The sequence below is a fragment of the Pezoporus wallicus genome, unplaced genomic scaffold (genome assembly GCF_028554395.1).
Source record: "Pezoporus wallicus isolate ANWC-B61680 ecotype Strahan unplaced genomic scaffold, APGP_CSIRO_Pwel_v1 contig_2, whole genome shotgun sequence".
NCBI classification, from domain to species: domain Eukaryota; kingdom Metazoa; phylum Chordata; class Aves; order Psittaciformes; family Psittacidae; genus Pezoporus; species Pezoporus wallicus.
In genome coordinates this window covers 471385-493552 of record NW_026639478.1, presented here as the reverse complement: position 1 = coordinate 493552, position 22168 = coordinate 471385, and the positions used below count along the sequence as shown (strand labels likewise).

General features: G+C 43.9%; 1 protein-coding gene across 1 annotated transcript in view; it reads left to right on the top strand.

The window, feature by feature from the left end:
• Window positions 1–1140: 1140 nt before the first annotated feature.
• Window positions 1141–22168, top strand: part of PARD6G (par-6 family cell polarity regulator gamma) — a 61925-nt gene continuing 40897 nt past the window's right edge. The window contains exons 1-2 of the mRNA XM_057414761.1: window positions 1141–1305; window positions 13632–13854. Of these exons, the coding sequence (XP_057270744.1) occupies window positions 1234–1305; window positions 13632–13854 (295 nt within the window). The 5' untranslated portion in view covers window positions 1141–1233. The remainder of the gene's footprint in view (window positions 1306–13631; window positions 13855–22168) is intronic.

The window sequence follows — 22168 nt, the reverse complement described above, 5'->3', positions numbered from 1 at the left end:
AGCTGGTTTGTAGCTGGGACATACACTTTGATCCTCCCATTTGGAGTCACATGAAAAGTCAGCTCAGTCGTTTTTTCCTGCCCCTGAAGTTGTGGGTATTCCCTGTTGCTGCCATTGATACCTGGCCAGTGGGTCTGGGTGATTTGTCACATCTGCTGGGAATTTATGCTCCTTCCTTGGACAGGCAGACAACCCTAGGAGATGTCAAGCAGTAGGAAGCAGGTTGCACAGGTCCCTGCCTTGTCCTCAGCTTCTTTACATCATGACTGGTGCTTTGGGCAGGACTGTGTAGGAAAAAACATCATTGTCAAAGGCTGTCAGCGAATAAAGGCACTGACTGAAGAGAAAAGGTCTGTTAGAAGAATTATAAAGGTCCTTGGCAGAAGATGGAAAGAAGTAAGTTCCTTTGAGATTCCCAAATTAGTAACCTACCTAATTAATAAGGACTGGTAGCAGAGGGAGGCAATCCACCGATTTATTTAAAGGAGGGAGTGGTGGAAACTCTCCTCCCAAACCTCATGGTCTGTGGTCTCAAATTAATGACTGCCAGCAATTTTCACACCCCAACGCTCTTAATGAACAGCCAGTGCTGTTTGGAAAGTTCGCGCGGGTCTTAGTGCCAACGCTACGGCCACCCCCAGCGCACCACGGTACGACGGCTGCTTTGGGTGCACTTTCAGCATCGGAAGTGATTTTGGTGGCGGGACCACTCACGGCCTGTGGGAGCGGGCAGGTGCCGGGGCCTAACACCACCGCCGCGCTAAGAAGGCACCGCCTGTACCCCCGCCAGCCCCTCCGGCAGCGCTCTGCACCGCTTCCCCAGCACCCCCGCCCGCCTCCCGTCACCGCGAGGAACGTCCGGGCCCGCCGCCCGCAGCCGCGCACACGCGTGGGGCATGGGGCGGGACTGAAGCGGGGTGCAGCCAATCGGCGGCGGCGTTGGGAGGGTGATGGGCGTGCCAGTGGGCGTGGCCCGACGGCCGGAGCGCGGGCGCGCGGCTGGCTCGGGAGACCCGGAGCGCGAGCGCGGCTGAGCGGCTGTTCTCTATTGGCGCGCGCGAGCGGAGGGGGGGAGACGCGCGCACAAAGTAGCGCTGAGCGGGGCGCCGCGTGCTAGCGGGGCCGATCGGCTCGCGGGGGCGGGGGCGCGGGCGCGTCCCGGTGGGCGCTCCGGCCCGCGGCGGGCGTGAGGCGGCGGCGCAGCGGGGAGGAAAGGGCAGCGGGGCCGGGAAGATGAACCGGAGTTTCAACAAATCTCAGACTCTGCGGTATCTGGAGTGCAGCGCGGTGGAAGTGAAGAGCAAGGTGAGCACAGCCGAGGCCGCGCCGCGCTGCCGAAAATGAATGGATCCCCGCCTCGCCCGTCCCGTACTCCCCTCGTTCCCCTCCGCCCGTCTCCCCGCCCGGTGCTGCCGGAGCGTGGTGCCGGGCTGGCAGTAGTTGGCGGAGAGGCGGGATCGCCGCTTCGGGCGAGCCCCCGGCGAACCGCCCCTGCCCGGCGTGAGGCGGCCGCGGCGGCGCGACCCTTCCCCGACCGCCCCCGGAGCAGCGTCGGGGCGGGCGGGCGCCGGGGGCCCCGCGCCCGCCGCTCCCGCTCGATCTTTTGTTTCGCCGCGGGAACTTCGGTGGTAACTTTGTGGGGCAGCTCGGAAAGCGCCGGGCTCCTCGCCTCGCCTGCCGGGAAGGCTGGGGCTCGGACTGGGGTTGCCTCTGCTACCCGCAGCCGCCGGAGCACACCGTCCCGCTGCTTAAGCCGTCTCCCCGGTGGTGGGTCCGGTCTCCCGGCGCGGTTTGACAAGGGGAGAGGAGGAGTGAGAAAGAGAAGGGCTCCGCCGCTCCGGGTCTTGCAGCGCCGAAATCCTGCACTTGATTGGTGTATGAGAAGACAGAGCGAGGCCTGCGAGAAGCTTCACTCTCCTGCGGCGGCTTGGCCAGGTGGTACAGAGGGTGCGAGCACCAGCCGTAAGCCATCCAGCTAGTGCAGCCTCGTACTGTTGGGGAAGGGACGGTATCCGCAGGCTGTCGGGCACAGAAGCAGCCATCTGCCGGAGCTCGGCTACTTAAAACGCTGATGCCGGTTCGTGGTGTCTTTGGTTGGTTTTGCTGAGTTCTATTCAAGAGGTTGCGGTTGGTTGAACCAGCGCGTCAGAATCTTGCCTGCCACCCCCTGTGTGTAAAAATAAGTTGCATTTGAGGAAAACTGAGAAATCTCCCTGGAAGCCCATACTTTACATGCTTATAACAGAAAAGGTGTAGGCAGTGCATAAGTTGAAAAGATTATGGAGTAACGTTAGGATGTTCTGGGCTTGTGCACAGCCCGGGTCACCTGGTGTGACAGTGTTGGAGGTGATGTCTTTGGGACTCGGTGCTGAGTGCACCCCCTTTTTGTCCCTTGCTGCTGTTAATATTTGCATTGGATCAAACACCTCTGAGCAACACAGATGGCTGATGGGACAGCTTCAGTAGAACTACCTTGTAGCCAAGGGACTCTCCGATCATTTCTAACCGTAGCACCTGAAATGCAGGTTGAGGCCATTTCCTGACCTTCTGTTGCCACTTGAATGGGCTCAGCTGGCCTTAAAAGTTCCATCCTGCTTCCACTGCTGTAAAGTTTTGGTTCAGTTTCTACCTGTTTTAAGGTATAACTTACACACAACATTCATTGCGGCCCAGATCCTGTTTTCTCATTGCTTTGTTATACCCCATGCACTGTTTGAGCTTCAAACTAAACCCTTGACCATGATAAGACTTTTTTTTTTAAATTATGTTAATCCTCTCTCTTCTGCTTTAATATTGCTATAGCTTGACTTTGCTCTATTAACAATTAAAAAGCAACATTATAACGAACACTGCATAGCCTCCTTTACAGCTGCAGCATATCCTGTAAGTGAGCCCATGTAGCTGTATAGACAAAGAGTGATTTAGGGAGATTTTAAGTGTACAAATGAGTCTAGATTTCTGGAGAGAAGGAAAATAAGCTTGTGTGAATGGGAGGAGTTTACTGGAGGTCTTCTGTAGCTCAGGGTTGTCACTGCTGATGGCCCAGAAGTTATTTTGGAGAGCTGTACTTCATTGAAAAGAGGCTTAAAATCTGCTGAGGGCCTACACCCAGTCATGATCCATTAACATACACCATGGATCAGTGCAGGGTGTGTTGCTGCTGGGGCTATACTGTTAGCATGACTTGTGAACAATAACATCTAGACTGTTTATGTAGTAGGCTGTTGGCAAACAGGGTTGGTATTGAAATTGCAAGATGGTTTTCTTTTGTTTGTAAAGCTTGTAGGTTCCCTCTGATGGACTTAATCTTCAGTGGCTAGAGGAAGATGCAGTGAAAAAGCTCTGGCCAATGGTACCTGGCAAGGTACTGTGTAAAGACCTTATACCTTTTGTTGAAGAGTGGTAATCTTGTGGAGACGATTATCATGCCATCTGCCTTGTCTCTATGGATCACTGGCTTGTCCTGCAGCCATCTACATATATGAATTGTATTACTTTCTTTTTTGAATGGGTGGACTATCTAAGGCTAGGGAGACAAAAAGATCCCATAATGCTGCTTTTGGTAGTCAGCCTTTTAAACACTTAGTTGCCTGTGTTTTGAAAGTGCAAGGCCTGCCTGGACTTGCCAGAGAACTTGAAAGTTGAGTCTGAGAGCTCATGATCGTGCAGCTATCGCCCAGGAGCTTAGGCTGCCAGGTGAGCGGAGGTGGGTGCAGTCTGCCTCTGCGCCAGGGCATGCTGCTGGCCCACGATCAAGGGATTCTCGGGTGGCTTTTCAAAGGCTGGGGAAGTGGTGGGCTATGGGCAGGTGGAATCCCTTTTAGCGGAGGAGCTGGGTGTGAGAGCTTGCCACTTGTATACCACAATGCGAAATGGCTCTTCTCCTTTCCTGACGATAGAGCTGGATGTGAAGGAGCTCTGGAAGTAATAGCTGTGGGGAGTCATATGGGCAATAGGCTGCAAATGTTGGGTTTTTGATATGCCTGCCTCTGTTACAATAACCAGGTGGTTCCTTCCTTAAGGGTAATCCATCATACAGCTGGTGTGTTGCATTAGTCATGATTCAGAAATGGCTCCTGTGAAAACTGACCAAGATTTTGCTGGATTTCCTGAGTTTCCAAACAAAAGTTCTTGAAAGTTGGCTTGTGCCCTAGGTTATTGGAAGAGGAGAGTTTGTCAGCTGCTTAGTACCATACTGGGTAAAGACACTTCTCTGACAATCGTCAAGTTTCCTTCACTTGTAAAATTCTGATGTGTATCAAAGGGTTATTAAAACAAAGGGGGGGGGGGGGGGGTGAGCGAGAAGGGAAGCATCTTGGTAGCCCATAAGCATGCTTCAGCTCCTGACGCTTCTGTCTGTGGATGTTTTAATGACTTGTGATTATGTGGTGGGAACATTTGCAGCGATATGTTCTCTGTCTACAGGTCTTTGCAGAAGAATGAGCTTTGTGGCGATGTCTAGTATCAGTTTATGTATGTCAGGTCGTTTTTCCTCTAGGCAACTAACGAAGCACCTCGGATCTCTGTGTTGGAGCAAATACTGAAAGGAAAAACGCATCAGACATCTGTCTGCACCTCTGCTTTCAGACATGGCAATGATGGAAATTCCTATAGTCTTCTGCTTTAAGAAGTCCCCTTCCATCAGACTCTGTGCTTCCTCTCTTCCTCTGTCTCCTCCCCAGAGAGCTAGCCTTATAATCAAAACACTTAAAAGCTTATTGCTAGATAGGAAAGAGGAAAGGTACAGAGAAGCCTGCTTAGAAATTGGCACGTCATAGGAAAATATTAATTGAATCGTAATTACACCTTATCCTTCTCCTGTCTTTTACAACAGAATAAATGAGAAACTCAGTTCTTATCTAGGTGTTGTCTGTGTAGCTCAGGATTAATGTTTCGGCCCTTTTAGCCAGGATCTGAAAACACATTATCTTGCTGGTGTGTAACAACTGTGTATTCTCATGTGTCTAGTGTTCCCTGGCTCGTTTCCCTCAATGGGTGACAAGTGAAGTATCTGTCCCCTCTGAAGAAATTGCCTCTAATCTCTGAAAAAGGTTTCCAGATGACCCTTTGTCTCCTTCTTCTCCCTTTTACCAAGAGCTCCAGTGCCTGCAGTGTGTGTGGCTTTTTCTGTTTGTTTGTTTAGATTGGGATCTCCTGGCTTAGGATTCTTAACCTATTTTTCATTTTCTGTGCTTACCTTTACAGAGAGATTGCAGGCCTCCTTCCCTGTGAGTCTAAGCCTAGAGAAGAATAAATACTTTTAGAATAGGAATTCCTACATTAATGGTGAGACTTCTAATTACAGCTCCATGTAGCCAACCTTCTCTTGTCCTTCTCCGAGTTGAAAGAGATTTCTTTTTGGTCATTTTTATTCTTGAATTGTATATACAGCTTTTCAAACAGGATAGCTGTCAGCCCAAGTGTGTACTTCTTTTCCAGTGGCTTGAATATTCTGGAATAGTAGAGGTGTAAGATTGCCTCAGGCCTTTAAATGGTACTGTTTGAATTGTTTGTGAAAGTGTGGATATGTTTCTGGCTTAAAAGCAGCAGAGAACTATTTTTCTGCTACTACTGTATGATTTCCTTCAAGCTGTACATACGAGCAAGAACTAATTTTCATGCTTTTGAAATGGCTAAATGCACTCATGGCTCCCCAAAATATAGTCCTTTGTGGGGAGGGAAGCCACCTTTTTTGTTGCTGAGCCCTCTCAGACAATGGAACTCTTGATAATGGCTGAGGATTATAAAAGTGCAGCTAACCTGACCCAAGTGCTGACTGTGACATTTCTGCTTCATCAATAGTATCATGCTTTCTTGCATTGCAAATTGGTTTACAAATTAACAGTAATGTGACTAACATCCTACTACTATAAACAAACCCATTAAGGTAAATATAACCAGTTAACTATAACCGTATTTTTTTTCTCTTTTCCCACCCTGTTTTGATTTTGTTCCAATAAATGATGGTGTTCAGATGGATGCTGCAAATGGGTTTTAATAAATTTTCAGTCATTTTCTGATGAGCTCACAGCATAGATGTGATGCTGTTACAGCTCTCGAAGACAGCATGTTTGCGACCAGCCATGCTCTGTGTTTTTATGAAGTCACTAGCAGATAACATGATGTGTTTTGGTGTGGGGCAAGTATAAAAGTTAGTGCTTCAGCAAGTCTCCCCAACTGCTAGATTGATGTGATTTCCAAAGACCTTGTGGGTTGGTTGTTCTGCTTATATGTTGTCACCCCTTCTTAGGAGTGTACCTACCTATACCCATTCAATGAAGATAGCTGGTTTTAAACCTGTCACATCTTACCACCCCCAAAAAAAGTTGCTGATGGTGCTCAAACACCTTAGCAGAATTGCATGTCCGTATGACCATTTAACTACTACATTATATGGACACACACTGTGCATTTGAAAGGTATAAAGTATAACACCAAGCAGTGTTACAACTAGCAATAGCTGTAAGAGCAAACCAGTCCTGTGTAAAGAGATTTTAAAGTTCTGGTTCTTCTCTGCCTGGTGTTAACTGAGAGAGGTCTACAAATTGTGTTTTCCAGCCTTTTGTACTTTGATTTCCCTCTAACCCTGAATGAAGCCTTAGAGGCCTTCTGAAGTTTTAAGAAATGTTTTCCATGTGTGGCATGCTTCAAAATTGATCAAAAAGCAGCTCTCTTCTTAAACCTGCGGGATGTTAAAACAGACTTCAAGTCTTCTGTAAGTCTTTAAGCAGTACTTTAGATTCTTCCAAGCTAAGGTCATACTGTTGTACCTAGAATAAAACTAAAATAGATGCAGTGAAAAGCTCTGTACCAGCTGATTTAACTTCTGGTTTTGAGCTTCAAAACATATTTGATTATATGCAAACCAAATGTGGCACGGACTCAGAAAACCGCAGTGCTTCCCTCTCTCAAATGCCACAGCATGCCACAGTATGCCACAGCAATAGCAGCTTGAGATGGTTTGGACTCTTGCAAAACCTGTCAGGAGAAAGAGACTGTAAACATTAATCTCTTAAGAAATCTTGCCTCTGTTCCTTTCCCTCCCAGTTTGCTGGGCTTCTGACAGCAGGTATTGTATTTATTCTGATGTGCTAAATAGCATCTACTAAACTCCTGATTCTTCTGTTAAAACAAATCTTTGTTTTTTTTCATAGTAGGATGACTTTCTGAAGTGGTTATACCGAGTAAGCTTAAGTCTGTCTTTAAATGTCTAGGTGACTTGAGAGAAAGTGACTACAGCTTAACAAGTTGCCATGCAGCAGCTGAGCCACAGCAGTTGGTCCTGTGCATGCTTGCTGCCCTTCACAGATGAGAGGTGTTGGTTGCTCAAAGTCATTTTGTGATAGTTCTGTTCAGGTGATGGCTGTAATAAGTACAAGCATGGTGTCACCATCTTTCCTGACCTGTACTCTGGCACTGTGTGTGCCTGTAGGAGATACAGGGAAGTCTAGGACATGTGCTTTGAGCTACCTGGCTTCATAGAGCTATGGGGTGGAAGAGGATAAGATCTGGGTGCCCATGTTACGGTCTCACAGTCTCAGGTCCTTCATAACAAAACAAACTAACAGAAAGTCAAAATCTAGTTGTGGAAAGATAATTCCTCTAACAATGTTCCCAAAGTAAGCGTATTGTAACAGGCTTGGATATAACTGTGCTGCCTGAATGTTTATCAATATCCGTATGATGCGTAAACTGGAAGGCTAGGGCTGCTACCTTGCGTTTCAGCATCTCCCATACTCTTCTATTCTTGATCCTGCCTCCAGGTTTTCCATCTTTGCTTTTGTAATCTTTTTCAGACTAGTAATTTGGGAATTTCCAATCTGCTTAGAACTTCATCCAACCGGTCTGTCTTTTGTGAGGAGTCTTCTGAATTTTAGTCTCACCGCACTGAAACAGTCTTAAAGGACACAGAACAATGAATGGACTTTTAATTTTCTGAGGTGCTCTTTAAAGTTGAAAAGTTGTTTACAGCCAAGTCAGAAAGGAATGTCTCTTGTGTGAGGTTAAAATACCTGTGGAGGCTCTGTCTGGCAGGCTGCAGGACTAGCTCCCTCCAAGGAGTTCTTCAGGGGTGCAATTAATAATGCTTTCCTTGGTAGGCCCTTATCATTCCATTTGAAAGAGACTGCACATGCTTAATCTGAGCTTTTAGTAACCAAGAAAGATTGCTTACTTGCCTGCTTCTAATTGCCTTTACAACGTGGGCCAGTACTTAAAAGACGAAATGCATCTTTGGAGACATTCCCTCTGTCTAAGTGAAGGCAGAATTTCCCAGTGCAGAGGTAGTCCTGTTCCCATTGGAAATTCCTGAGGTTAATGGAGGCAGAAGTGTCTGGGTCAGGGTGTGGTGCAGCAGCCCCAGAGCCTGGGGCCATCCCTCCTGCTTCTGCCCTGCGTGGCTATTCCCAGTCCCCCATCAGGTCTCGCCAGGGCTGTGCATGTGTACTGATTGCTCCTCTGCAGCTGATGTTGGCCCTCAGCTCATGGGGAAACCTCTCGTGGAAACCAAAATGGCCTTAAATAAGCATCCAACCAGCCAGAGCCCTTACTGGTTACAGGTGTCTTGTAACTATGTGGGTATCTCTTCGTAAATGTTCAGAATGTGATTTGCTCTTGCTGGAGACCTGTACTGGTGCAGGTCTTCCTGCAGGAAGCTGGGATCATGGTTTTTTCTGCTGTTGGCAGTGTTGATCAGACTTCCTGATTCAGTGGTCCTTTATTCCTCTGGGTGGCAAATGTTCTTTCCCCTTGTACTGGTGGTGACATGCCGTGTAAGCATGCATCCTGACCTGTGTGCTGAAGCTGTGTGGTGTGATGGGTGTGTGGTGATCGGTGTTCACTTGGAAGTACAGGGACAGCTTGGTCTACATCCTTTGCAAAAACAGACCTTGGTTTGTACCCTGGTTTGTACTCAGAGATGTGGGGGACTGGAAGAAAAAAGGAAGAAATTTGCCTCTGGAAAGACAGACCAACCACTTAAGGCAAAGATTTATATTAAAGACTTCACTGTGAACAATTGTTTCTTGAAGAACAGCACTGTGGGCTTAAATATTAAGAGTTGAGGCAGTACTGATTGAGAGATGTGGTAGGGGCAAAGCAGCTATGTAGGTGACCTGATGGGAGAGGAGCTATTGAAGCTGTGGTAGCAAAGAAAGGGAGGGTGAGCTTAGAAGAACAGGATGGAAAAATTACTCTTGTGGATAGCTGTTTTCACAGACTGTCACCAACCAAGAAATAGTTGAATGGCATTGAGGCAAAATAGTGTTTAGGAACACTAGGGAAAAGGACAGAGCGGCAATCAGTTGATTCAAGTGATTCAGTTACTGAATCTAAAATCAGAATCTGAATTTGTCTTCTGAGTGGGTACAGAAGAGAAAAAAATTGTTTTCATGGACTGAGATTCACAGACTGCTGGAGAGGTTTGGAGGGGTTTCAAAGGCTGTTCTGAAAAGCAGAATCAGGAAGCATTGTGTCCCAGAAGAAAGAAGAAGAGGGGAACCACTTGTTTTCTTTGGGACACACACACACACTATTCTAAGGATTGAAGATACTAAAGCATGGTGGCACTTTTAGAGGGAAGTGAAAGGGGAGCATACAAGGAGGAAGGGTAGGAATATGGCATAATGCCAATCAGGAAAAGGTTTGGGGGAGAAGGTAGTGAAATTATGCCTGTGATGGGGTTCTTATGAAAGGCAAGTAGAAGAGAGGATGTCTTGTTCTGTGAGTGTTTCTTGGAAGAAATAGCAGGGGGCTGAGCAGAACATGCTTCCCACCAGCTTCTTCATTGGGATGGAGCAGAGGTACTTTGGGCCAAGAAATTAGAGTCTGTGCAAGGATGACAGTGTTTTTCTTTCTGTTCCTGATTTTTACTTCATGGGAGAGGTAAGTGGCTAACGTAATTCATGTTTATTGCTAAATGTTGCTCTTTGATGTTTTCTTATTAACAATAGCCTGAACTCAAAGCCAGCAATAAACTAGAGGGATGGCACCTCATAAACACAGGGCTTCATTTTTGACTATGTAAACTTTGTGAAACTCTAAATTTTAAGAAAAAAAAGTCCTTTTTGCTTGTAAATAACTCTTCCACTGAATTTCACAAAATAACAGCCCTCCAAGTAAACAAACCTCAAATCCCTCCTCTCCCTCCTCTCCTCTGACCTCTTGTCCCCGTAGCCAGAGAAAGAAATCATTGCTTGCTCTTGGTCAGCCTGTGTAAGTTTTTGTCAGCTGGCAGTGACTTTCTTCTTCTTTAGCTGGGTTTGATCAGAACACTGTGCTTTTTTTCTTCTTTTTGCTAATTTTTCGTGGCATCTGTGTTTTGCTGAGGGTTCCTGTTTATTGTACAGTATTTTGGTGGGTGCTTTTTCTCATCTAGCTGCAGACAGCAAGTACAGTGTCTGGATGATACTTCGGATGATCCTGGGACAGAGCTTATTCTTTGTGAAACAAAATGTACAGTTCTTTCTAGTTTCTTTTTTCTTCCAGTCATGATTAGCTCTGTCAGACTAAATTCTTTCAAGTTCTTTTGGGTCCTCCTGTCCTCTGACTTCTGCAATAGTAGATGCAGTACTTGCATTACAGAAATAGGTCAGAATAATTTACTTCATTATGGAAGACTAATCTACTTGTTAAAACTACTGGTTGTCAAACTGTAATACAGTATTGTTCTAGCAGAGACTCTGCTGGCAGACACTAGCCCTTGTGCGTCTTTCTGTGGAGGGATATACCGGAGATGAACTTTGTAGCTTAGAAAAGCAGATAGTCATCTTGACTGTCTGCAAAGCCCTTAGAATCTGTAGTTTCTGGAAGATAGGTAGTGGATATTATCTTGAAATCCTGGCCGAATACAATGCAGAGCACCCAGTCTCCAAGCTGTGTGGTACTGCAAAACCTATTATTACTGTGATACTCTCTATCAGCCTCATTAGAGATGATGAATGAGCCAAAGCATTCCTCCCCCCCCCCCCCCGAAAAGACCCACTGACAGTGGTTGCTGAATGTGTGTGCATAGGCACAGAGTGAATTAATCAGCTAAACTACTACTTCAGTATTACTAACCTTTGAACAAAAAATCCATCATCCTTACTATCTGCTTAAATCACTTTTGAGGAGATTCTTCCCTGCTCCTCTCAGCAGAATCACCTTCTAACTCCCTGCCTTAAAGGGAAAAATCACAAGTGAAATTGCTTGTGTTTATTGTTGTCTTGTTCCAAAGTGAAGGAAATTCCCACTTGGGCTTTCCTGAGGCTGAACCTGTGAACAAGTAGATTTGACTGTACAGTGTTCGCATCAGACCTCAACACCCCAAGTCTGCAATTGCATCCCTGTGGGTGGACTGTTTACCCTCGTGTCACGCTCCACTGATACTATCGTGTGTAGTCTGCCCACAGGGGTTAGGATGGGAGGCTGACCCTTTCACCAGCTACCCACCTCTCATGGGGCAGCTTAAGCTGAACTGATCATACCAAAGTGTAAATAACCATCCATACTTCTTTCCTCTCTCATTTCACATGTCACTTTCCTGTTAAGCATGATGCCCCAGCATGGAAGCTGGCCTGTGCCTTGGTGTGTGTGTATTGGGCAGAGCAGGACTGATGTGCTTCCTAGCAGACCATGCAGGGTGGGTGTGTAGGAAGGGATGGGTGTTGCCCTGGCTGGGATGAGACCCCATAGCATCTTCTTCCTTGCAAGTACTGTGCATGCCAGTGGTCTTAAACAAGTAGTCTGTCCAGTAAACAAGTGGTTACTGAGATTGACATCTGACTGCCCTGCTCTGGTGTGTTTTTTGGCTAAAGGAATCCTTTATTCCTGTTCAGGTGTGTGGAGCAACTCTTAACAAAGCCTACAACGATCTTGTTCCTGCACCTTTACTGTAAAGATGTTAAACTTGACACTTGAAGATGGGTGCTTCTTATTTGAATTGAGGAAAAAGAAAACTGTAAAATACCCTTTAAATAAAAAGACTTAGGCTTTTTTTGGGGTTTGAAATGTGTCAACAGAAGTTAGTTGCATCTTGGATTTTTCTGGAGAGGAGCAGGGGTGGGGGACAAAAGAGGACTGTTTCTCCTCCATTGAAACCAGCTGTGGTTTGTTCAGCTTTTGTGTATTTGGATGGGCATTCTGAATTGAAATCCAAACTGGAACTAGCAGTTAATATTACAAACAAGCAGCATAATTTGACTAAACAGGCTTTCAGATGATCATAACTAGGCTTTGATGCTGAAGAGTGGGATTTTCATAACTGCGGAAGTAATTTGAGAACATGCTTGCACCCAAAGCCTGTAGGGTTGATTTGATGTTTTTTGGTTGTTGGGCTTTTTTTCTTTCCTTGAAGATTATTATGGTGATGATTCATACTTTTGTTGGTCTTAGCAAACGAGTGGCTTGCGTGCATAGTTGATTTAAAATCTGAGCACCTCTAAGCAAGTAATTCTTCATTTTGAGAAAGAATTTATCTACAGAAAGTTCAGAAAATTTTTTTTTTTTTTTTTTATCCTTTGTCTGCTTGTTAGTTTTTTGTCTTTGGCTTCTTGCCCTGGTATTGACTGTCTTTGCAAATGAGAGCTTCCATGAGATCATGGTCACAGCCTTCCTTGTCCTTGGATTTGTGTGTGTGATTCCTTGTTTTCAGGAATGAGTTAGCATGGTTAGGGAAGTTCAGTTGATGAACAGTAGTTTACTAGTACTATACAATTTCAGTTATGAAGTTAAATCTAGCAGAAAAATGATTTAAGCTCCTTATTTTAACTAGATGCCTGTTTTCACTGTTCATTTGCCTGAATAGAGAATCTGTTTTTTTCCCTCCCTCCTGTTCTTAATAGCTTGTTCGGCTTCTAATGTCAGAAAGAAGGTCCATTAGAATATTTTTTTTTTCAGTCACTTTCTGATTAGCTTAAAGCAACTTAATGGATTTTTAACACTTTCAGTTGTGCCCTCTTTTCTAATTTTTTTAAGTTTTTACTTTTTTTATTATTTTAACAGCCACTCAGTGGTCTGTAAAGCTTCAAAAATAAAAACCAGTGGAGTGACACAAAAACTAACCCCATGAAAACTAACTTGGAATAAGAGCTTTCCTCCTCCTGTATGGATTACCAGGAAATTCAGGGGGCATGTAGAATGAGTGTATTTCCTAATAACAAGCTGCGTGCTCACATGCCACACTTCTTTAAAGGTCTTGTGGTTGGGATCCCAGTAGTATTGATGAGAAACGTGAGAAGAATTTTTATAAGGTTGCTTGAATAGCTGAGTAGCTTCTTTTGAAAGTGGTAGAGTAAATGCTTCTACTTTGGAGAAGAATGATTCTGTGGGTGCCCAAGGTGATAATGAATGATGGAGCTTCGAAGTTAGATCGTACAAATGCAATTATCCTCTAGAGGATTTATTGGAAACTTAATATTTAAAAAATACACTTTTTTAGGGTGACACACTTCACAGTATCTATTGTCAAGTAGGGTGGTGTCTTGGTTATGTTCTACAAATGGACTTTTGGGTCCTCAGATTTGAAAGCACCAATATGTGATAATATTCATCATAGAAAGAGAGAGGTGATGCAGACCATGTTAAATGCCCAGCTAGAGTGTTTGTCTGTGGTGGCATTTGACAGTAGATGTTTTGTTTGTTTTCTCTTGCAGTTTGGAGCAGAGTTCAGAAGGTTCTCCCTGGATCGCTACAAGCCGGGAAAGTTTGAAGACTTCTACAAGCTAATTCTTCACATTCATCATATAGCCAACCTGGAGGTGATGATCGGATATGCTGATGTGCATGGAGATCTTCTCCCCATTAATAATGACGACAACTTCTTCAAAGCTGTTTCAAGTGCTCATCCGCTGCTCAGGGTTTTTATACAAAGGCAAGGTAAGATGCAGTTTCATTTCAGTGCCTCGGTGTTCTGAGGGAAGGTGAAGATTGGATTTGTGCCCCCCATTTAAAGGCTGAAATGATGTAAGAGGGACCTAGGAGCCCTCTCACTCCTCAGGACTCTTGTCATGCACTTCATTACCATTTGCAAGGATGGCATGACTTCAGGGCAGGCAGAGGAACTGCATTGCTGCCTGTGAGGTGTTTGAAGGATGACATGTTGAAAATCACCATGAGTTCCTTTTCCAAGGGGAGTGTAACTTGCGCTGCTGGTACTGTGTCATTACATCAGCATGCCAGCTCCACTTGTTTTGAGCAAACTGAGGAGGAGGAGGGGATCCTAGTAGTTTACATGTAGAAATCTTACCTATCCGTCATGATAGTCAGTGTCATACCCAAATGATTCATGCCTGTGTAGGGTGTGAATGGACACAGATGTGTGGTTATTAAAAGAAAAGAGAGATTGCAAATCTGTCACAAATGAGATCTTGTTTGACTGTTGACCTGGCAGACAGACAAATGATGATTCTCATCTCTGTCCTTACTGAGGAGTGTTGAATCTTCCCATTTTGAATCATCTTGAGCAGAGTTGCCTAAATGTCAAGATGACATCAGGTTTAAGTGTTTGTGTGTTGTTCTTGTGAAGCCTTGTGGATATCTGAAACCTTCTCCTTGGAGACCGTGTTTGACAGTTGCTTCAGATGAGGATTGAGTTTTATAACAAGGTGTCTTCCCCACAGTGCTCCTTAAATCCCATAGGAACCTAACACTGTGTTAACACTACCTCCATGTTTTTTTTCAGTCATGTAGTGATTTATAGCACAGGGCTCTTGGAATTAAAATCTTGTAGCAGAGTCAGAGACGAGATGATCTGAGGCTCTGAGCAGTCATGTAGCTCTTTTGGCCTGGATTTCCTTCTGTGTGGGTGTTTACTGATAAGGATTTAGCAGGAGGCTCCAGCCTGTGCATTGGTATGGGCTGGTATAGCGTGTGGTTAGATTCAGTGTCGTCAGATACATCCAGGGCTGTGTGGCCCTGCCCATTCAGGCATGTTGTCTGCCACCTTCCTTTAGATGGGAATAAGTGCTCAAGGAGGCACTGAAGAAGAGGATCTAGAGGAGTCTGTTTTTGTTTGTGTCCATCAGATGAGTGGAAATGTCTGTGGGAAAGGACTTGGGTTGCTAGCTCTCCCTTTGTGCAGAAAATGCAAAGGTGGATGACAAGTCCTGTTAAATCTGCTTCCTGTAATGCCTGTTAGGGCTTGTGAATGTTCATGGTGGGTCAGGTCATGAGAAATTGCTTGCAGGACTTTGTCATGCTTGCATCAGGTCAAGTTTATTCATGTCTCTGGATCAGTCCTGTTCAAAATGTGTCTGTCTCTGCTTGGGCAAACTGATGAAGTTGCTGAGTACCCTTAACTCTGTTGGGACAGGGGATTGCCACCAAAATGCTGATCACAGCAGTAAACAAATGAGAGAAAACTCTTGACTACATGTGGGTAAAAAAAATGCTCCCTCCTCTTCTTCAGCAGAAGTATGCTAGTTGTGGCCGTTTATAACTTGTAATCTTAATGGCCAAATGCATTCTAAAATGCTTTTCTTTTACCTGTTGCTCAGTGGAAAGAATCATGCTGACAAGTAAGGAAGCCCATACAAGATGGAAGATAGGCCCATGCCTCCTCTTGTGTGGCAAAGCCTGAAAGTTTTCCCAACACACAATCTCCTGTGCTCCTTTTATAAAGCTGAACAGAGCAGTGAATTCTGGGCTTTCCCCTTGATTAATGGCACTTTTAATAAGGGACTCCTGAGGTTAAACATTAGAGATTATACTTGTGGGTGCTCCCAAACATCATGTCCATTTTCTTTTCTGAGAAAAAGCCTTTAGAAATTGTTCCCTTAAACAGTAGCAAGAGCTACTGAAATCTTATTTGTCTCCTCTTCCTTTGCTCCCCTGCTGTTTTCCCTGTCTTCAAACTAGTGTGATGGAGCAATGCTGGCCCTTCTGTTGGAGACCTGCACTTAGAGAACAAGGCAACCAGCACCATGAAATCACTGTGCTATCCAGGGAAATGTGGTGTGCCTGCAGTGCTTCAGCTCACACTCTAAAATCTGACTTCAGAGGCAGGAAATTAAGCTGACAGGGGTGCTAGTAAAATATGAGGACAGTCTTTTTCTGTGACTTTGAAGATTGAGAGCATGGGCTCTCTAGTCTGTTGGATCAGGGATCATTGCCCTTCAGTGGGGAAGTCCTGGGAGGTGGCTGCCCAAAGTTCTTGTAGTGTTGTATAGCTGGGATGATTTGAGAGAACTGGGCAAAAGCATGCAAGCATGGAAGGACTGAATAGTTGAAGTTCAGGTCTCTTTCTAACAGAGGGAACTGCTTATCAGCTGCATGATTAGTCATCTGTTTTCCCGGTTTGCAGCTAGGTTATCCCTTCTCTTGTCAAGTAAATTATACAATCATGTTAAAACTGCTTATCTCTATGCTCCCAGAGTGGCAACATAGGTAACTTACTCTTTGCACAGCAGTCAAACAACAATTTGCTGGTTTGTTTGCCTAGTTGTTTTTCATCTGAGCTTAGTCTTGCACTTTTTAGATCAAAAGTGCTGCCCTCACTTTTACCCAGAGGCAAGCCACGTGCACGCTGCTTGGCCTCTTGCACTCCGTGTTCATGTGTAGGTATGGGATGGCTGTTCTATTCCTCTTTCTTATTTTTGTTCAGGTATTCTGAGCATCAGATTTTTCAGGATCACAGTAGCTGTTGCCTTCCCAGGCAGGAAATGTCAGTGCTTATTAGCCAGCCTTTTTGCTTAGGATCTGGATTGTCATATCCAGTGTTCTTGCAACAATTACTGTTTATAGCTTTGGAGGTCTTGAAGGCTCTGGGATGCTTGCAGGTTATGTTTGAGTAAACTCAGCTATAACAAATTTTTATAGCTTATACTGATCCGTCTGCTGAAAGTATGTGGTGCTTTTCTTTTCTCTCCAATACCAAATTACAGTGCAGACAGAAATTCTAATTACAGAGCCAGGCTATAAAAAGAAAAGGCAGTTTTCCTTTGACTTGTTTTCCCAGGCTGCAAGTATGGGTTGTGTTCTGTGTTGTAAACCGATGTGGCTTGTTTGACTTCATTAGCACAATAGTGATTTGTATCAGCTTTGAGCCCAAGAATTTATTCACTTGGCTCTAACTAATATTAGACATCTAGAACTCTCTATGTAAGGTGCCTGCTGCTGGGGAAGGGACGGATGTCCCAAAGATCTTAAAACAATGCAATGAATTACGGATGTGTTTTACTTGCTCCATAATAACTGAACTCTTGTACTATAACCAAGGCTTGCATGAAGGAAGAGCTTCATTTTTTCAAGGCTGTGTTTGTTCTGGCTGAAGCTACAGCATTAGAGACAATCTCTTGAATACTGCAAAAATATTTAAGTGTAAGCTCTGAATTCAACCAGAAACAACAGAAAAACTGAAAGGAGTTAGTATTACATACTGTCAACCAATTTCATGTTTTCTTATATGATTAAATGGAACAATATTATTACCAAATCTTGCTTTAATACCTGTTGGAGGCAAAGGTAGATCCAGGACCAAGATGCTGAAGTACAGCAAGCATTGGTTGTGGCTCTAATTCTAACTGAGCACACCACTATAAATCCAGACTAATGATTCTGAGAGAAGTGATGGAGGCTGCTGACAACCAGACCTTCACATCCTACCACTCTTCAGGGTAGATTTTGCATGGTCATTAAGAGAAGATCTGCTGTACCACAAGTAGCAGAGGAGGCCTAACAAGCTGCTTACCACGTCTGGTTCCCAGGCTGAGGTCAAATGATCTCTTCTTCTGGGAAGCTCTATTCTTTTGTCCCACTCACAGCTGGAGGTGTGTCCTGATGGTGGTTTGAGGCTTTGGAGCCCTGCTTGCTTTGCCTGAGTTTTAGCAAGTGGCCTTGTTCCTATAAACTCATATATATATTGATGAAAACGTATCCCTCAGCAAACTAGTTCTCAAGAAAAACTTAAAGGAGTTGGGGTTTGGAGAAATAACAAACCTACTTAAATACTCGGGCAGTCTTGACAAGACATATGCCAGTAGGGACTGTGATTGTGAATGTGGCTGTTGGGTGAGCACAGCTGCTGTTCCCTGTGAATCAGCAGTTATATTATGATTGCTTTTAAGGAATTTCCATAATAATACAATAAATTAATGAATATGGGGGTACTTGGTGAATCCTAAAGCAGGTTCTGGATCAAATTCATTATCTTTTCACCCATAAAGTTAAAGGTTTAAATGGTTTCATGGTGAGTGTCCTACTACTAGGAGTACAGGTGAAGTGCTGGAGTGTCAGATGCTGTGTCTGTATTTCTGTGTATCTTTGTCAGATATCGCACATCTTGCAGGAATAGAAAAGGCAAAAAGCTGAAGAAGCAAAAGAGCATTCTAACAGCAAATAACCCTAAACCCCTTTCTACAGCTAACTGGAGCAGGGCCTTACATAATAATTTAGTAAATGCCACAAATGAACTGCGGCTGTTAATTGAGGAGGCCTGATGCTGGAGAAGGCTGATGTCTTCTGATACCTGTATTGTTTTGCATTTTCTGGTCTGGAAGGCTTGCGGTGCGTAAAAAGCCATCAAGTACTATCTTCAGAAACTTTTCGGAAAAAAAAAACCACCCTTCTTTTGTAATTTTATTTTTATAGTCCATTACTGTAACAGTAAACCGGTGTTGAACACCAGTCACTGCTTTTCTCCTTGAGTGGTTAGAGCTGCAGTCTACCATCAGTTCTCACTTAAAGCCTCGTCCAAAATCAACAGAGAAAAATATGCATTCACCTGGTTGGGCTTTGGATTTGGCTTAGTTTAATTTACATTAAATTACAGATTGGAAGATGCTGTTTCTCCTCAACTGCATGCAGTGACTAATGTATTTAAACTGCTGTGCCGTGCAGCATATTTCTGTATGCCCAGAAGTAGTTTGTAACTCCTCGATTTGCTATTTACCTGGCAAGGTTCTGTTCTGCTCTAAGTACCAACATCTGTGCTTAGCTTTCTTGTATTACAAAATCAGAGCAATCACACTCAGTTTTAAAATAAAAATGTGCTAATGGGAATCATGCCCAGCTTTGACTGAACACCTAATAGTGGGTTGTTTTATTTTCTTTCATACTCTAAGCAGATAATCTCCAAGAATGGTGGTTGGTTGTCTAACCAACATGTGTTAAACACAAAAACTGGCTTTGAGGCAGCAACTAAAATGAAACCTGTTTCCAGCTACCTTTAACTCTCTGCTCTGTCTTCTAGAGCAGGTACAGTTGGAAAAGCTTGAAACTTTTCACATCTTTTGGTTCTTCAGTAACCTTCCTGTTTATTTTACAGCACAGCCATTGCCTTCGCTTTCTCAAGATGTATTTCCAAGCAAGAGCAATATGATTTTACTGCTCTTGTTAAAAGCTTCTCATACATTTAATAATAAAGCATGTTGCACATGTTGAGGGGAAAATACTGAACTGTTTTTGATGGAGCTGGGCAGATTTTCACTATAGCCTTCTATGAGTCTAAGGGAATAAAATCGAATTAAGGGTACAGAGAAGGTGATTTGAGTTCTTCACTTTATCTGATCCTGTACAAGAGAGGGATGGGGAGGAGGCAGGGAGAAGAAGCTCTTCTGGCACTCAGTGTAGCTCTCTGGTGTACTGGAGGATGTGGCTCTGCTGTTTGGCAGGCTGTCAACAGGGCTGCTACCTTGTCTCCTCTGCCCTGGCACTGATGTTACCAGGTGTCTGAGCTCTCCCAGCCAGCTCTTTGGCGGTAAACTTAGTGTTTGAGTGAGGAGCTAGCATGGGATGGGCAGGAACAAAGCAGATTTGAAGTGACTAAACACCGCCGTGAAGCTTCTGCTTCCTGGGAGGAAGAACTTGGCTGCTTGTAGCCTTTGGAAATGTGTGATGCCACTGTATTTGGAAAGGAAGCAAAGCATTGTGTCTTAGCTTTGACAAGATTAGAGGATGGTGGTAGATTTCGTGCTAGTATAATAGTAATTGCTGCTAGGCTTAAATTAAATCCTTTCACAATTTTCCTTAGAAACATCTCTGGTTTTGAGCTGGAGGGGTCTTTGAATGCTTGTCAAGCCAAGTAATCTTTGTCCCATTCAAGTCCTTTGATATCTAAAGATAAGTAAAATGCAGCTGTTTGTTCCAGTGAAGTCTGGCAACAAATTACTGTAACTTCTCTGCTCCACCTTTCATGTGCAAATGATGAGACTGGTTAATCATTATCTTTCAACTACTTTATTAAGCAACTTTAAAAACATTATATTTTATCTGGCTTGTCAGACATAAACACAAACAGCCTTGGATTTTTTTGCTGGTGTGGTTAGTGATACTTGGTGGCTGAGCAGGCCATCACAAGGCTGCTTCTCTCTTTGAAAACTCCCTTTTTAGAGTATGAGGATACTTGATTTTCATCATTGGTTACTTTTCCAGTTGTTCTGGTTGCAATTAAGCAAGAATTTTTAGTGAAAGGAGGGGAAAGTGTGTGAAAATAGCATAGCCTAAGACAGGCTTTGTAGAATCAGTCAATAACTGATAGTGGGAACAGTAGCAGAAATATGCACTGCATAAATATTAGTAGTTGTAGTGTTTAGTAAGCATGGAACAGAAGCCTGGCAAAGATGCGTGGCTGCTGCTGCTGCTCTGTCACTGACAGCAAACATACATTGCACTTCTGTGTTTGATCTACATGGGATTTGGTTTCAGTTTCAAAGTTTAATAACTTAATAATAAATACATATAACCAAATATATTAATAGCAAAAAATAAACTTCAACAGTTGATGCTTCTTAAAGATAGCATCAAGCTGGTACCAGCACCACACAGTTTTGTTGAATTTAGACTAAAGAAACTTGTTTACAGTGGGAACTTGTGCAGCCTTTAATAGAAGCCTCTACTCAACTCCATGCTTAGCTTTAGCTGGTAAGCCACATAAGAACAATCCAATAAGCACTGTTGTCTCTCCCTTCAGACTCCTGTTTGTTGTCTTACAGTTGCAGATTGCTGCTCTGACACTGCTTTAAAAAGCAAAATAGAAGAACCCCCCAACTATGTCTACTTAAAGATAGTCTAAAGTAAAACTACTTGTTGTTTCCTTCCTTGGTCTGACCTTTTTTATGTAAGATAATGAAGCTGCTCTAACAGGTGGCTTGGCTGTATAAAAACAGTGGTGAGCACTTGTCAAATGATCCACCCCTGTTGAGGTCCATGTGAGGGGAATTTTCCACTATTTATCTTTCCTTACCTTAGTAGTCAAAACAAGAGATTCTGTTTCCTGCTCATAGCTCAGGTTTTTTTCCTGTTGTGCCTACTTGTCATTTCCCTTCTGTAAGTGATGGAAACAAGTACAATGCACAGATAATAATGAAATGCACTTGATAGTCTCTTCTTTGACACTGGATTTTACCTAAAGTGACCTCACAAGCTCTAAGTAGCTTTCATGTAATGGGTGAAGAGTAGATGGTGCTATGCAAATACGAACATTAACTCAACATTCAGGCCTTCAGAAATTTAGCAGAAAGCCTATTCCAGAAGTACTCTAAACTAGTTAAGAATACTGAAGGGCTTAAACCAGCCTGATTGGTAGACTCTTGCACTGAAAGCAAGCATGCAGTGAAAGATGTTTTTTCTAGGTGTTTGGAGTAGGCATTGGAAAATTAACTCAAAATATAACTCTAACTCTAAAAAATTTTAAGTGACTGAAAGCTCCTCTTTTGTCTTCAGAGTGCTTGCTGTGTTGGGATTGCACCTTCCAAATTTAAATGTGTCAGCTTTAATACTGCATAAGAACTCTGGATATTTTTCAACTCCAAGAGAGAAGGCGGCTCGGGGGAGGTTGAAAGAACTCTTCTTTGACCTGCCCCTGATGATGATCTACTGAAATCTTATTTTTTCCTTTGTGCTATGTTTAGAGTAGCAAAGAATCCTGTGGGAATATTAAGGAAACTATTAACCTAGAAAACTTCACTGTTGTTCTTGCTCTTCAGTCCCCTGCCATATGCTGACATTAAATAACCTCTGAAAGCTACACAACTTATCTCTTTCCCCCTTGCCTCTGCCTCCCCGCCATTTTCTTGTATTTTTTTCTATTCTTCTTTCTCCTACTTATTGCCTTTTCTTCCTTGCAGCTCTCTGCTTTCTACTCATTGCCTTAGCTTTTTAATTGCTCTGCAAGAATATCACTCGCTGGGTGGGAGTGTGTTGAGTAAGAGCACACAGGTGCTACTGCCTGTTTTACTCCTAAGTGCTTGAAGAA